The sequence below is a fragment of the Arvicanthis niloticus genome, chromosome 1, assembly GCF_011762505.2.
Source record: "Arvicanthis niloticus isolate mArvNil1 chromosome 1, mArvNil1.pat.X, whole genome shotgun sequence".
Lineage (NCBI taxonomy): Eukaryota > Metazoa > Chordata > Mammalia > Rodentia > Muridae > Arvicanthis > Arvicanthis niloticus.
Window position 1 is genome coordinate 22,276,309 of NC_047658.1, and position 14,897 is coordinate 22,291,205.

The 14,897-nt window shown below is 48.2% G+C and overlaps 1 protein-coding gene across 9 annotated transcripts in view; it reads left to right on the top strand.

The window, feature by feature from the left end:
- The window catches only part of Nav2 (neuron navigator 2), a 646,610-nt gene that overhangs the window by 611,866 nt on the left and 19,847 nt on the right, over positions 1–14,897 (top strand). For all 9 annotated transcript variants that reach the window (XM_076934936.1, XM_076934914.1, XM_076934921.1 and 6 more), the window contains 5 exons: positions 2,215–2,387; positions 9,046–9,199; positions 10,254–10,416; positions 11,393–11,493; positions 14,012–14,107. In XM_076934936.1, the coding sequence (XP_076791051.1) occupies positions 2,215–2,387; positions 9,046–9,199; positions 10,254–10,416; positions 11,393–11,493; positions 14,012–14,107 (687 nt within the window). The remainder of the gene's footprint in view (positions 1–2,214; positions 2,388–9,045; positions 9,200–10,253; positions 10,417–11,392; positions 11,494–14,011; positions 14,108–14,897) is intronic.

The following is a 14,897-nucleotide window of genomic DNA, read 5'->3' on the forward strand; positions in this document are numbered from 1 at the left end:
TCTGCCCAGTTTTATGACGACTGTCACAGCTTCAAGGCATCAAGGGAGGTGTGTTACTTACCAAGAACACTCTGGGTAGATCTGAAGTGGCCAGGCTCACAGAGACCTTTTCAGCTCTGACACTGTCATGTTTCATGTGGCGTCATGTCCTTTATGCCATACACATCTTCCTCATCTGTGTCATCTTGGATGGGTGGCGAGGTCTAGTTAGTGACAGAGGAGTTGGCATTCCATGATGCTGGTCACCTTGGAGGTGACCTACCAGCCCATCTTTGTGTTTTTCTCTTATTATTCTGGTTGATTTTTTTTCTTTAGGCTGCTAAAAGTTCTTTTTTAGCAACCTGTTTGCTGTAATTAGAGGAGATTAGCTTATGTTGCCATCTCTAATATGCAGTTGATAAATAGTCTGGTCAGATTCTCAAAATGATGAGAGAATTATCTCTGAAAAGTAGGGAGCCAGTGAGATGGTTCAGCAGATAAAGACACTTGCTATGCAAGCCAGACAGCCTGAGTCTGATGCCCAGGACCCACATAAAGATAGAAAGAACCTACTCTATAAAGTTGTCCTCTGCCATCTACGCATACATGGTGGTATACTCGTACCCCTCACATACACAACAACAGCAACAATAATAATATATTTATAGAATAATTTGTTATTATTATCATTTAAGAAAAGAAAAAGAATTCATGGCTGTTTTCTTCTGGCTAAGAATTGAAACTTATTTATGTTGCTTTTAGACAATTCTCATCTATGAAGCCAGGAAAGACAGATAATAGACATTCTCAGCTTACCCGCCAGGCCTAATTCTGTCTAAATTTTGTAACCTTCTCTTTCACCTGGCACTTTTACTGTTTAAGCCAGGGTTTAACTCTCTGGCTTGTGTGGCAAAGCCTGGTTCTGTGACTTCTGCCTGCAAACAGGAGAGGGGAGTGGGCTGGGTTTCCCCACAGGCTCAACAAGTACCTTGTCAGATATGAAACAAATCCACTGGGAGAGGCTTCATGACTCACAAGCAAGGAAATTCTCTAAAGGAAAAAAAAAAAAAAAAGGCCCCGGGAAAGGAAATGACTCTGAAAATACCTTTTTGGAGATGACGTATGGTTATTTTTGTTTGGAGCCTAGAAAAGTCTATGTTGCAGGGCCCTTGGAGAGTTTTATTTAATTCACATGTTCTCATCAGAATTTCCATGTCTGCCTCAGGGTTTGGGGAATGGTCTTAACCACTTTTCTGCATTTTTCCCCCCATGGTAGTTAATGACTTCCATTGACAGCTATGGGATTCCTGAGTATGGAGTGAGATGGCCAAGATTCTCTGCCTGTTAGATTATCTTTCTCATGGCAGCAGAGCAGGAACCCCCAAGCAGATGCAGCAATGAGCTGCACAGACCCAAGCGGCCAATGCAGACCCCAGTCCCTCATTGCTACGGAAGTGTTCCTGCTGCCGCTCAGAATACTAGCTGGTTGGAAAGAGGCGGGGAAGTGAGCAGGCACACAGGAAAGCAGGGGCACAGGAAAGCAGGGGCACCATTGCAAGTGGAAGGAAGCTGGAAGAGTTTTGGTTGTAGGGACCCTCCCAGCTCTTCTTCCTCTTCCTTTCATGATGGAAGAAGATGCCCCCGACCCACCCCATGCTGCTCGAGCATCCTGCTCCCACCAGAAGCCTCTGTGTGGTGTGTTCTGTGAGCTATATCGCATCTGAAAAGTCCTAAGCTTTCCCTGTCACTGGCTTTCTCTGTTAAAAATTGTCTTTTTTTTTTTTCCTTCCCCTTCCCCCTTCTTTTTTTTTTTTTTTTTTTTTTTGCTTGCATTTTCTCTGGCAGGTCAATGAGGTAAGCAAGACCAAGTTTAATATCAGCTACCAAGCTAACCCATCCATTGATATGACTAACCTCATCCGCATCTGTCCCCACATCCAAGCATTCTGCTTTATTGCTGTGTAACCTCATCTTCCCACATGCACCCGCTGAGCCAGGCTCTGTCTTGCTGTTGTCATCTATTCTGGAACAAAGAGTAGGCATGGAATGCCCCCCACAGGCCCATCCTGAGCTGTCAATGCCAAATAACTTCCCTACCCTGAATGCACTGATCCCACAGACCTGTTGGGTGCCTTGGCCATTGATGGGTGAAATGTGGTCTGGATAATTGCTCTTTTGCAAGCATGTCTGTACCCTGGCTTCACCTCTACCAGGCTGACCATCTTGTATATTCAGTTACGCAGCTCCTTCAAGCAAGCTTTCGGAAAGAAGAAGTCCCCCAAGTCAGCATCCTCTCACTCAGACATCGAGGAGATGACGGATTCTTCATTGCCTTCCTCACCAAAATTGCCACACAACGGATCCACAGGCTCTACCCCATTGCTGAGGAACGCCCACTCAAACTCACTGTGAGTCTTTCTAATAGGCAATACCTTTGTGTCCTTTTGTAGCTGGGAGTCCTGTATGCATCATGGCCCCGCTCCGCCAGGCTTTGCTTTCATCTGTGGGTGCCGGTTGTTTATAATCGGCAGCTGCCCATCAGCAGACTGTTTAAATTCTCTTTGTACATGTTGTTGCCTTATCCCATGCCAAGGGTTGAGCAAGATGAACAGCTGCAACAGAGCAGCCACCCTTTTGATACAGAGGGAGATGCTTGTGTGAGTGTCGGCAGTTTTTACCAGACTTCTGGCTTCCCTGATACTTAGATTGTACATTTCTTTTTTGGTTAAAAATCTGGTATTAGTTGTTTTCTCTGTGGATAGAATTCAAAAAGCTAAAGGATTTTGGGTCTCATAAAGTGGTTCATCCCAAGAGCCACCCCTTGGGGAGTTCAGGACAGGTGGCACTTAGAACTCTCTCTTTGGAGGCACAGCTGGTTTGTTGAGACATGTAGGTGCTGTTAGTTACACAGAGAAGAGCCATTTGCCCTGGCACTATCCTCGATGATGATTCATTCTCACTTGGATTTCTCATTCCAGTTGGGTGTAGGGAGGCAGTCCTGTGCCTTACCTATAAACACAATGCTCCTAGAGCCTAGAGCAAAATAGCTTGGGGTGGCCAGGTATTGACTGTTAGATTCATACTCAGTATCTGAGTATCAGCTCAGAACCTGACACAGTTGGATTTCTGTAGCGCTGAGAAAGCCTCTCCCATGAGCACTTACAGTAGGCCTAGGGTCACTGGTGAAAAACCAGATAAAAGCAGCCTGCAAAGAGAGTTGACATCAGGAAGATGGGGCAGTGTGTAAGAGAGGACTCATGGTCATGGCCAGAACAGCCACTAAGAGAATGCCAGAGAAAGGATGAGATTTGTCATGTACACCTCAGTTTCTCTGTTGGAGGTGTATCTCCTCTTGAGGGAGACAACTAGACCCTGTGCATTGAAGAGCTTCTGTCTTCCACTCTTCATCTTATGGAGGGCACACCTGTGGAGCTGATCCTAAGTCTGCATAGCCCTGCAGCCTCCTGAGGGCTGTGGCCTGCATGGTATCCCGCTTAGCACTGGCCTCAGAAAATGCAGATAGGATGGCATACTGAGTATGTGGAAGACAGGATGGAGCAGACAGCACTTAAATTAATCTGCATCTTTGAATGCTTCTTAGTGAAACAAAGGGTCTCCATGGTGATCTTTTCCTCTTCCTTTGGGAGGAGTCCAGTGGGAAGAACGGGGTGGGGGGGGGTCGGAAAGAGGCAGCCCTGAAGAGCTGGTCTGCTGTGTGCCCTGGCCATACTGTAGTCTCTTGATTGGAAGAGAGGATGAACTTGAGAGTATGAGCCCCTCTCATATGGGATTCCCAAGATGTAAAGACAACAGAGGTCTCCACCATCCATCCTGGAGCATCTTGACTCGCATCGCCTGACGAGAGATGAAAGGAGCCCAGTGTCTGTTCTTAATTCCTGGACACGAACTTGGTATCCAGTGGTCTGTAAGAATAGGACATCGAGCCCGACATTCCTTAGGGACTAAGGCCTCATGTGCCTGGTGCTCATCACAGGGGGACCATGCTTTGTGGCATACATATATCCCCACATGGAACAATACAGTCTATTCACGCCCAAGTCCACACTACCCTACCCCACTGCCACACGCCAGGAACCATTTCTGGTTCTGTTACAACAGTGTCCCAGATTTTTATAATTTCTTGCTGGCTTGACTGTGGGATGCCCTCTACTATGGATGAGCAGACAGTAATCAGAGAAGTCTAGAAAATCCAGGCAGTTTGTCCCAAGGGTTAATTCTAAGAATGCATGTGGGATGCAGCCACTTTTCATGGGGTGGTCAGGGGAGGCCCCTCTTGACTGGGGCCTTCCCGCAGAAAGCTTTGTAACAGAAGGAACCACTGGTTAGTTCTGGTCAGAAACACAAGCCACTGTGACAAACCTGATTTTGAAGCTCAGAAGCTTTGCTTAGCTTTCTCCTCCCGGTTCACCCAAAGCCTGGTCAGAACGTCCTCATCAGCAGGTAAGAATCTGACTAAGAATCTGCACAGTGATGCTGTGTCCAGTCTGGTCAGGAGACAGGCATGTGTGCAAGGCCTTGCGGGCCAGGCCTACAGGTTGCACCTGTCCGCTCCTACTAAACTCCACTGTCTGGAACCCAAGGCCTATACTGCTGTGCTAAGGAATAAGCAAAAAGGGAAATGGGCTTTGAGGATCACAGATCAAACACACGGAGCAAGGCTGTCTTCCCAGGAAATCAACAGTATAAGAAGTGGAAATGGGCTGTTGAGTCTGCAGGGGAGGATGGGGCAGGTAGCCTGCTTGCTGTAGGACAGTCGAGGGACAGCATGGCGGATGAGGCCGGAGAGATGGGTGAGGTTGTAACGTGAAGAGCTCTGAAGTGAGTATGGCCGAATCCAATTGCATGGGTGATGGCAAGATTAGACAGACTGAATGGGAGTTCTGTGGAAACAATGCAGGACATCTCGGGTAGGGGTGGGGAATCACAGATGTAGCAGCATTTTCCAGGTCCGACTGCTCTGTCCGTGAACCTTTCAGTCACACTCCTCTCCTCAAACCTTTGCTGCTGCCATGCCTCCTGTCTAACACCAACACGCTCTCCTTCTGGGTATTTATTATAAGGTAATCTTATCCACAAGCCTGGCCTATCTTCCATGCATAAAGTAACACCCACCACCCACCCCTTTCAGCTGCTTTGTTATTTACCATTGTGTATATTCTCCGGTTTTAGTTCTTGTTTCTCTTCTACCTGGCTCTGGGGTGGATACTCTGTTGGTTTAGAGACACTTGAGGGTTTGTTGTCATGGCAATGGGGTTGGGCAGGTAGGATGTGGTGTGGGGTAGTGTAGTTGTTACTTTTCTTATTGGTGTGAGAAGATGCACCTTAAGGAAGGAAAGGTTTCTTTTGGTTCATAGTTTGTTTTTTTAAAAAGATTTATTTGTTTTATGTATGAGTACACTGTTGCTGTCTTCAGACACCAGAAGAGGGCATCAGATCCCATTATAGATGGTTGTAAGCCACCATGTGGTTGATGGGAATTGAACTCAGGACCTCTGGAAGAGCAGTCAGTGCTCTTAACTGTTGAGCCATCTTTCCCGCCCCCTAGTTTGTCATTTTAAAAGGGTACTGTTCAGCACAGTGGGGTGTCTGGTCACATTGCACCCACAGTCAGGAAGCAAAGAGAAGACAGGAAGTAGGGGCTGAGCTCTGAGGCCTCAAGGCCCACCCCCAGTAATTCACATCCTCCAGTGAGGCTCTAACTCCTAAACATTTCACAGCTCTCCCAGACAGCCACCTCAGTGGGAGCAAAGTATTCAAGCACAAGAGGGTGGGGAGGGGAGGACACTTCACATTCAAACTACAGCTGGTGTCAATCTGGACCTCCCCTTGAATGAGTGATATGGGAGATGCCCAGGGGACATTCATATGGAGGTGTCAGCCAACCTGGAGCTCCTACATGTGCTCATCTGGGAAAAATGGGAACTCTGTTGGGTGGATTGGAAAGAAAGAACAGAGGACCAGGACTAGCTCTGATGTGCTGACATTCAAAGTTCAGGAAGAAAAAGCACAGTGGCTAGTGGCGTGGGAGGAAACCCAAGAGCAGAGGGAAGAACTACGTGAGAGAGGGAATACAAACCCCAGCCACAGGCCACTGGGTGGTCCATCAGAGAGTCAGGGAAGCTGCAGCATCAAATGAGAGAGGAGCAAGGCAGCACCTTCCAAACCACTGTCCCCACAGGGATGGGGCAGGGCTGTCTCTTAGCTCCCCACAGGGAGGGGCAGGGCTGGTTCTTAGCTCCCCTCCCCTTTTCTCACATTCCACAGCCTCCGTGGACATGGGAGATATTTGTTTTGGGTCTCGTTTTCCAAAGGGTAGGCTGAGGGCAGATGCTCATGTCCAACCTTGAAAGGTTTGTAAAACTGTGCCAATGTAGGTTGGAGAGGGAGTTCAAAGATGAAGCCCAAGGCTGAGGGGGTTAGGCTTGGAGAAATCCCTCCTCTGCTCCTCTGTGGGCGAAGGCAATGGCAGCTGTGGGGAGGTCACATTTCCCACACTCCAGGCATTTAAAATTGAGTATGCCTCCAGCCCACTTCTGGAAAGACAGAGGGAGATGAGAGGATAATGTGCTAGGGACTGAAGGAAAGACATCGGGTCACTTTAGTTCATGGTCTCTGGAGTAGAAAGGCCTGTGTTGCTTGCCTACTGGGTGTAGCCCAGGAGCCTAGAGTTAAGCGACCCCCTTCCTCCAGATTTTATCCCAAATTGCCATGCTTAAATAGTGTGACCTTGGGCATGATGGTGGCTCTGCGTCCCATTCTTCCTACTTTAAAATTGAAATTATGGCAGTGTATAAGATAATCGAATATGCTTCAGATACCTCCAGAAAACACTGCTGGATACCTATTGTGGTGGTGGTGGGGGGCGGGGCATGCCTAAATACTCGGAATGATTCGAAAACAGTATAGTTCTAAAGGAACTGGAGCGAGCAGAACAGGGGTTGGGGAGGGAAGAAGGCACAGTGTTCTTCCCTTTGCATCTCAAGATATTTTCTGTGGCTGAAAACAGAATAGATCGGTTGTGTTATAGACTAGACATTCATTAAGCTTACAGTTTGGGTGTATATGCCAGGCCCACTTGGCACCCTTGGTTGGCCTTCTTGCTGGATCTTGGCATGGCTGGGGTGCCGTGGAGCTTGACATCACTGGCTGGAGCAAACCAGTTCACGCAGGTCCATCTTTCTTCTCTTGTAAAGTCACTCATTCAATTATTGGGCCACACTCTTGTAATTTCATCTAATGTTAATCACTTCCTCAAAGTCCCACCTCTAGGCATCATTAAAGCAAAGCCTCAGGATTAAGTCTCAGAGTGAACTTGGGAGTAGACAGATAATCCTATCCCTTTAATGGAGTCCCTGATAGGCAAAACTTTGCAAGGCAACCCCCCACCCCCCAGTTCTAAAGTCAGGAAGAAGTTCTGAGAGAGCTTTCTAGAGAAGAAGGGCAGGCCCTATTGCCACACCTGGAGTGGAGTTCCCAGCAGAATAAGGGAACAGATCCAAAGCTTGCAGCAAGGCGTGGAACAAACCCCACATTCTCAGCAAGACCTGAATTAGAGCATATCTCTTAAACTAAATGATGGCTCAGCAATTCAGCCTTAAACACTATAGGCCAATCTGAGTACAAAGAGCTGGGGAAAGGGATTTTGAGTTCTGTAGACTCAGATTCAGATTCAGAAGAGGGTAATAACATTCTGGGGAGTTCGTGTGTGTGTGTGTGTGTGTGTGTGTGTGTGTGTGTGTGTGTGTATCTAAATTTAAGAAGATACTGAAGTTGAGATGTTCCCTCAGTAGTTAGTAATTTTTTTTTTTTAAGATTTATTTTTATGTGTATTGATGTTTTGCCTGCATACAAGGATGTCAGAGCCTCTGGATCTGGAGTTACACTCAGTTGCGAGCTGCCATGTAGGTGCTGGAAATTAAACCTGGGTCCTCTGGAGGCCCAGCCAGTGCTCTTAACTGCTGAGCCATCTCTCTAGCCCCATTAGTAACCTTTTCTAAAGACAGGGCCTTACTCTGTGTCCAAACCAGCTATGAACTTGTGATCCTCCTGCCTCAGCTACCTAGGATTCTAGGCATCGGCCTCCCACCTAGCTTGCTAATTGGCAAGTTTGAAAAAGTAGGAAATGGTTTTAGAAAGAGTTCACGTTCAGGCCAGTTAAATGGCCCTGGAAAGACAAGTTCATTCGAGTGTTAGACTTTCCTTCGAGCCTCTGCATCTCTTTGAACAGTTGTCTGAATGTCTTCTGCTGGCAGCTGAGGTTGGGCCCTCAGCCTGTTCCATGTGTAGTTTTGTTTGGCCCCTAAGCCAGCACTGAGTTTTAGGGAAGTGCTGACATGGCTGTCATCTCCCAAGCCAAACACGAAGTCTCCCAGGCAGTCATCAGCTCCAGCTCTCAAACTTGGGAGCATTGGTTTTCTGAGCTTTTTCTTTGTCTCCCATCTTCAATCCAAATCATGCCCAACCACCCAACATCCTTTAAAAATCACAGAACTATATTTTAGTAGAACTGTCCCTTCCAAAGGTTACAATGTACCATGACTTTTAAGGTCTCCCACTTCATATTGACTTGCAAGAGTTCTATAGAAACCTTAGTGGCTGAACAAAATAAAATGAGAATAAGATTAACTATTTACTCATATATTTAAATCCCCCCCCACCCCCCACGTTTGGCCAGGTGGAGGAGGGAGAGCACGCTTTGCTCTTGACTCTTAGAGCCTGCCCTGGGACATGCTCAGACCCCAGTGGTAGACAACTCCAGTCTACCCGTACCTACTTAGCCTCTGTCAGTGTGATGCTGGGGAAAGATACAGCAGAGCCTTTCTGGTGACCACTGCTCTACACAGAGTAACAAAATCTGTCTTTTAGATACTTTGGTCCTCGTGATGAGGAAGCGGTAGGGGCTGGAGGAGGAGGAGCCAGTTGGTTATGATAGTGCTGGACGCTGAGTGATGGTTGACCTCAGATAGACAACTTTGTGGACCATTCTCTGAGGGGGCCAAGTGAAGGAACTCAGCCGTTTTTGCCAGTAACATCCTCTTCCCCTAGCATTTCCGAGTGTATGGACAGCGAAGCTGAGACGGTCATGCAGCTCCGAAATGAGCTGAGAGACAAGGAGATGAAGCTGACAGACATCCGCCTGGAAGCACTCAGCTCTGCTCACCAGCTGGACCAGCTCCGAGAGGCCATGAACAGGATGCAGGTGAGTGGATGTTGAACAGAGCCCCAGGAAGCTGCAGAATGGTAGCCTGGGGTGAGGGGTGTTTGTCGGCATGCTGGCCATTGCTGCTCCCCCTGCCACCTCTCTTTAGAGAGTGAGTCTTCACATCAGACCTTGGGTGTCTCCTCTTTGCCTCTTCCTTCAAAGATGGTCCCCTACACTGGCCTCAGCCTTCCACCTGCCTTGTCTACCTTTTGCCTACTCTGCCTTCCCTAGCTCCACTTCACACATGTTGCTCACAGAGCGCTGGCTTTATATCCCTACAGTCTGTTTTATCCTGTTTCTCCCCCCCCTTCCCCAATATCCTCTGTCAATCCAAACCAGACCCCTCCTCCAAGGCTCAGCCTGGGCCTCATCCCAAACCTTTCCACATCCCGCAAGTGGAAGAGTCAGTGGCTTCCTTTAAAGATGGCTACAGACTGGTTCTTACCAGCCCCACCTTCTGCTGTGGACCGAAGGCATTCCAGTCTTTTGTACCACAGTTTTGCATGCATCAGGTTCTCTATGGACAACTATAGAGTAAAAGACTCGTATGGAGTGTGCTAAATGAGACTCACTAGGGAGTAGCATCCCCAAAACCATTCCCTGGACACTTGTCTCTGGGAGGCTCCCAGAAAGGAAAGCTCTGTATAGTTAGTGTGTTCTAGAAACATGCTGTGTGCTTCTCTGAGTCACAAAGCAAACAGCTCCTTAAGGCACTGAGAAATTGTGGAGCTGAGAGTCACACCCCAAATTCTGAAATCTCTTTGGTTGTGAGACCCTTTTACACTGGCCACTTGGGCAGCAGACCCTGAGAAAGGCAATTTCTGAATAACCCCTAAAGACCAATTCTCCATGAAAAGGGGACTGGCCCTGTCAGAGTCTTGAGTGACAGGGTAGGTGGAGCACGTTGGTGAGTCTCCCCAAGGGTGTGCCTGAGTTTAGCTGACCTAGCTACCTGGTGACTACCGGGAACTTCCAGATTCTTTCTCCAGAAAAGGCTTGATCCATTCATTACATCCATCTAGTGAGTCAGTTTCTCCCTTATTGTCTGCAGAGTGAAATCGAGAAGCTGAAAGCTGAGAATGACCGATTGAAGTCTGAGTCTCAAGGCAGTGGCTGCAGCCGGGCCCCCTCCCAGGTGTCCATTTCCGCCTCCCCAAGGCAGTCTTTAGGTCTCTCGCAACACAGCCTGAACCTCACAGAGTCCACTAGTCTAGGTGAGTGGGACCTGGGGAACCTGTCAAGTCTACTAGCCTGGGTAAGTGGCTGACAGGCTGGGGGCAGGTCGAGTCCACCGGCCTGGGTAAGTGGCTCGTGGGACCAGGAGCAGGCCGTGCATACCAGCCTGACTGAGTGGCTCACAGGCTGAAGACAAGCTGAGTCTATAAGTCTGGGTGAGTGGCTTATGAGTCTCTGGGCAGGCCTAGTCTACCAGCCTGGGTGAGTGACTCATGGGATGAGGGCAGAGGGAGGCCTGCAACTGGCACTCCAGTCTCCAGGATGAGCAGGTCCACAGATCTGATGGTGAGGTAGCAGGTGTGTGTGTTCTCTGGGTGTCTGTGTGTGTGTGTGTCTGGGTGTGTCTGGGTGTGTCTGGGTGTGCATCTGCTACCAACATGAACCTGGCCATTAGAGTACTCCATGCTTTGCTCCAGCACCCCAAATTCTTCAGACCATGAACTTGGGTTTCTCCTTGCCCACCACGCTGAGTTCTGCTCAATCCATGTTAAAATGTTGATCTGCAGGCCCAATGCCCGTGTACCTCTCGGTAGCAGGTCCTACAGAGACCATGTCTTGGCCTTCAGCCTTCTGGCTGTTGGGGTAGACTCCAAGCTGGCACATCATCCCAGAATGCACTTTGAGTTTTCTTTGTGAGCATTTCAAGGCTGATGCTTTATTTATTTATTTATTTATTTACCCATGATGCTACCGTTGCTGTTGTTTGGTTGAGTCTCCCTTGCACTTCCATCTGGCAAGATGCATCGTCAGCCTGCTGGCTGCTCCCTGGTCTTCCCACCATCAGTTTTTTTTGTGATTTCATTCTTCATCCTGTCCTCTCCCACTCCCACCCCCACCTCCCCTGCACCCTGACACCTGGTTTGTCCTGCCGCCGTGCCCACAGGCGGCAGAGGTGTCGGGAAGCAGCTTTGCTGTCCCCACGTGCCTAAGGCTATTGATGTTTTCCATTCGCAGACATGTTGCTGGATGACACTGGTGAATGCTCGGCTCGGAAGGAAGGAGGCAGGCATGTTAAGATAGTTGTCAGCTTTCAGGAGGCAATGAAGTGGAAGGAGGTTAGTCGGATCTCTCTCCCTGCTCGCCTGTCCTTTCCCCCAGGGAGAAATGGCCTAGCTTAGCAACTTAACTGGAAACCCAAGGCGATGGGAAATGCTAACACCTTTCTCGATACCATAGTCCCCCTTACTCACAGGGGATGCATTGCAAGACCCAGGGGGATACTGAAATGGTTGAGTATACTGGACCCAATACATGCTGGGATATGCCACATGACTATGGGTAATAGAGTTTAATGTATAAATTAGACACGGTAAGAGATTAACAAGAGGAGCTTGGAGGTGTGACACAGTAACCGAGTGTTTACTAGCATGTACAAGGCCCTGGGTTCCATACATAACACCACAGTTAAAAAACAAACAAGCAACAACAACAACAAAGGGGAAAAAGAAACAGAAAGAAAAGATGTTGTAAAGATAAACTAGAATACTTGTGACAATGTTCTGAAAACACAGAACTCCTGTACCCACTGTCCTTGGCTGTCCGTCCTCTACCCATAATCTTTAATATTTAATAGTCCTTATACCCACGATTCTTGGTGGTTCCTCCTGTGCCCATAATCTTCACCAGTCCTTATACACAATCCTTGGCGGTCCCTCCTGTGCTCACACTCCTTGACTGTCCTTTGACACAAAGTGAGCAAAGAGCACTTCATTTCTTTGTTTAAAAGACTGAGAAAACTTGCTAAAACAGCTTCATATTGTAGTCGCCTATATTTTCAGCACTAGTAAACACTAATGCTCTCCAAAATGGCTTTTCTGCATTTCCTGTTTTTCTGAAGCCTGTCCCAGGCAGCTTTGTACATTTTATTGGTAAGGCCCAGGAGGAAGCTGACTAGACTTAGCCAACCTGGGACCCATTTCTGTCTCATCAGAGGCTACGGACATAGCATTATTCACCATGCTGGGAGACAGGAGGTTCTCAGCCGAGTCTAGGGAGCACATGGGGTCTCAGAGTGGGGTGGGTAGGGGTATCTTGAGTCACCCATGCTAGAAGACAATGCCTCTGGGATGGTTTCTGTTCCAACATATATCTGCCTGGAGACTATTCTGAGGTCGAGGTGAAGGGCTGCAAGGTGAGCTGTATTTTAGTGGGTACGGCCGATTTGGTGCTTGGATGACCTTAGCCATGAAAGTGGTAAAAGACCAAAGGAGTCTCCACATGAAGTCCCTAGCCAGTCATGTTGTTATAGTTTCAGAAAGTTGGGGAACCAAAAACAAAGTGTCTCCAGCCAGACTCTTTTCTGCCAGTTTTGTCACCATGTGGCTGACTTACTAGGGGTTTTGGGGCTGTCTAGCTGATAAGGAACCTCCAGAACCCAGCTCACAGAGGCCTGGCCTGTTGGGTTGGAATTCTTTCTCCCAGCATTCTTCAGTGCAGGCAGGTTTCACCCCTCCATATTACCTCCAGTTCACCTTTCCATCACTCTCAGTGTCAAAGTTGACATTCTTACAAGATGGTAAGCCATTTCCTCTATCGCTGCTATTCAGGGCCACTATGGCATACCCAAGAGGTCACTGACCACAATGCTATCTCCCCCATCGTGCTGCTAAGAAACCCAAGACCACAAAACACTTAGTGGCGTCAGACCCTTTCATTGCTGGGTTGGCGTTCTTTCCCTCTGCTGACTTATAGCTGCCGCATGCCTGAGCCCACCACCCAGACCCACCCCTGTCCCAACTACATCCTCACAGGCATGCAAGATATTAAAAAACAAAACAAAACAAAACAAGCAGAATGGAATGTTTTCTCGGCATCCTTGCCATTAGTGTGATCGGTTAGCCCCCGTGGGTGTAGAAGAACAAGAAGTGGGAAATGAGAGTTGTTGGCAGCCTTCCCAGGCTTTTACTAATTTTCTGAATTGAACTTGTTTTAAGTTTTAATAGAAGGAAAGCAATAAATATTATTTTTAGGTAGAAGAAGCCTGACTCACCCCTTTAATCTCAGCATTTGGGAGGCAGAGGCAGGAGGTTCTCAAAAAAGGGAAGAAAGAAAGAAGGAAAGAAGGAAGGAAGGGAGGGAGGGAGGGAGGGAGGAAGGGAACTGAAACATTCTCTCTGGCGTTTTAACCACATGAGACAGTTGACCCTAGAAATGTGTACACTGAGAAGCATCGTTGCCTGGGTCTGTCCAGTGTAGCCCTGAGCCAGGCAGTTGAATCATGAAAGCTTCCTGGAAAAGGTGAGTAGTTCTTTAGCAGGATTGGAAACGGCTATGGCAGACAGAAGCTGGGAGAAGGATGCAGTCAAGGACTTGGTGTCCACGCCCTGCATGAGGCATGTACTTAGCTGATGGTTTCAGGTACCAGAGAGGTCATCTTAGTCCCCCACATCCTTTGCAGTTTTACCAGAGCAGGGGCAAGGCTTAAGGCTGTGGTATGCCAGCTAAGTCATGCCTGGTGTGGAAAGGAATGGGGGCTTGTTCTCCTTTGAACGCACTGGAATGCCTAGGCCTCTGCCCAACCCGGCCAGACAACAGCCAGCTGTTTCTCACCTGCACATGTCTCTTCACCCTTAGGACTCCAGACCACACCTCTTCCTCATTGGCTGCATCGGAGTTAGTGGCAAAACAAAGTGGGACGTGCTCGATGGGGTGGTTAGACGGCTGTTCAAAGTAAGTGTCTCAAGAAGCAAGCCACAGCAGTGGGCTTGGGGAGGGAGGAGAGCTTTGTTTCCAGAACCGACTATTTCCCTGGCCTCTTCACTCCTCCCCATCCACACATTGCTAGGACTTGTCTCCTGGTCCTCCAGGGCATGGAAGGATGATGCCATCTATGTTCAGATGGCTGACTGGACGTTCTTTGTTGTCTGCCCTTGGCAATGGCTGGCCAGCTAGTAAACATTTGTTCACGATGGCATCCCTGAAGTTATGTCCTGTTAGAGTCTCTTACCGGAGGCTGAAGCCCAGGCAGTACAGTTTTGCATATACATGCCCAGCCACCCCATTACAGCACCCCATACCAGCCCTGCAATCTCTGACAGTAACATCCCACCAGTCAAAAATACTGCTGTGGTCATACCACTGGATTGGGTATCTGCCATGTTGTCTGTCTTGTACACACACACACACACACACACACACACACACACACAGAGCTGTGTATATATGTGTACATGCACACATCTTTCTGGTTTACTGTTTAGGAGAAGGCACGGAAGCAGGAATGCAAGGTCACGTTGCACGCACAGTCAGAGCAGAGACGGATGGTGCTCAGTTCGCTTCATCCTTTTCATTCAGTTCCAAACCTCAACCTATAGAATAGTCCTATATATATAAATAGCACATTTAGAGTAGGTCTTATCACATTAATTAACCTCATCCAGAAACATCCCTAGACATGCCTACTGGTTGTCTCCAGTCATCTAGCCATCACAGTCACTACCAAAGGGATATTTTGCAAAGG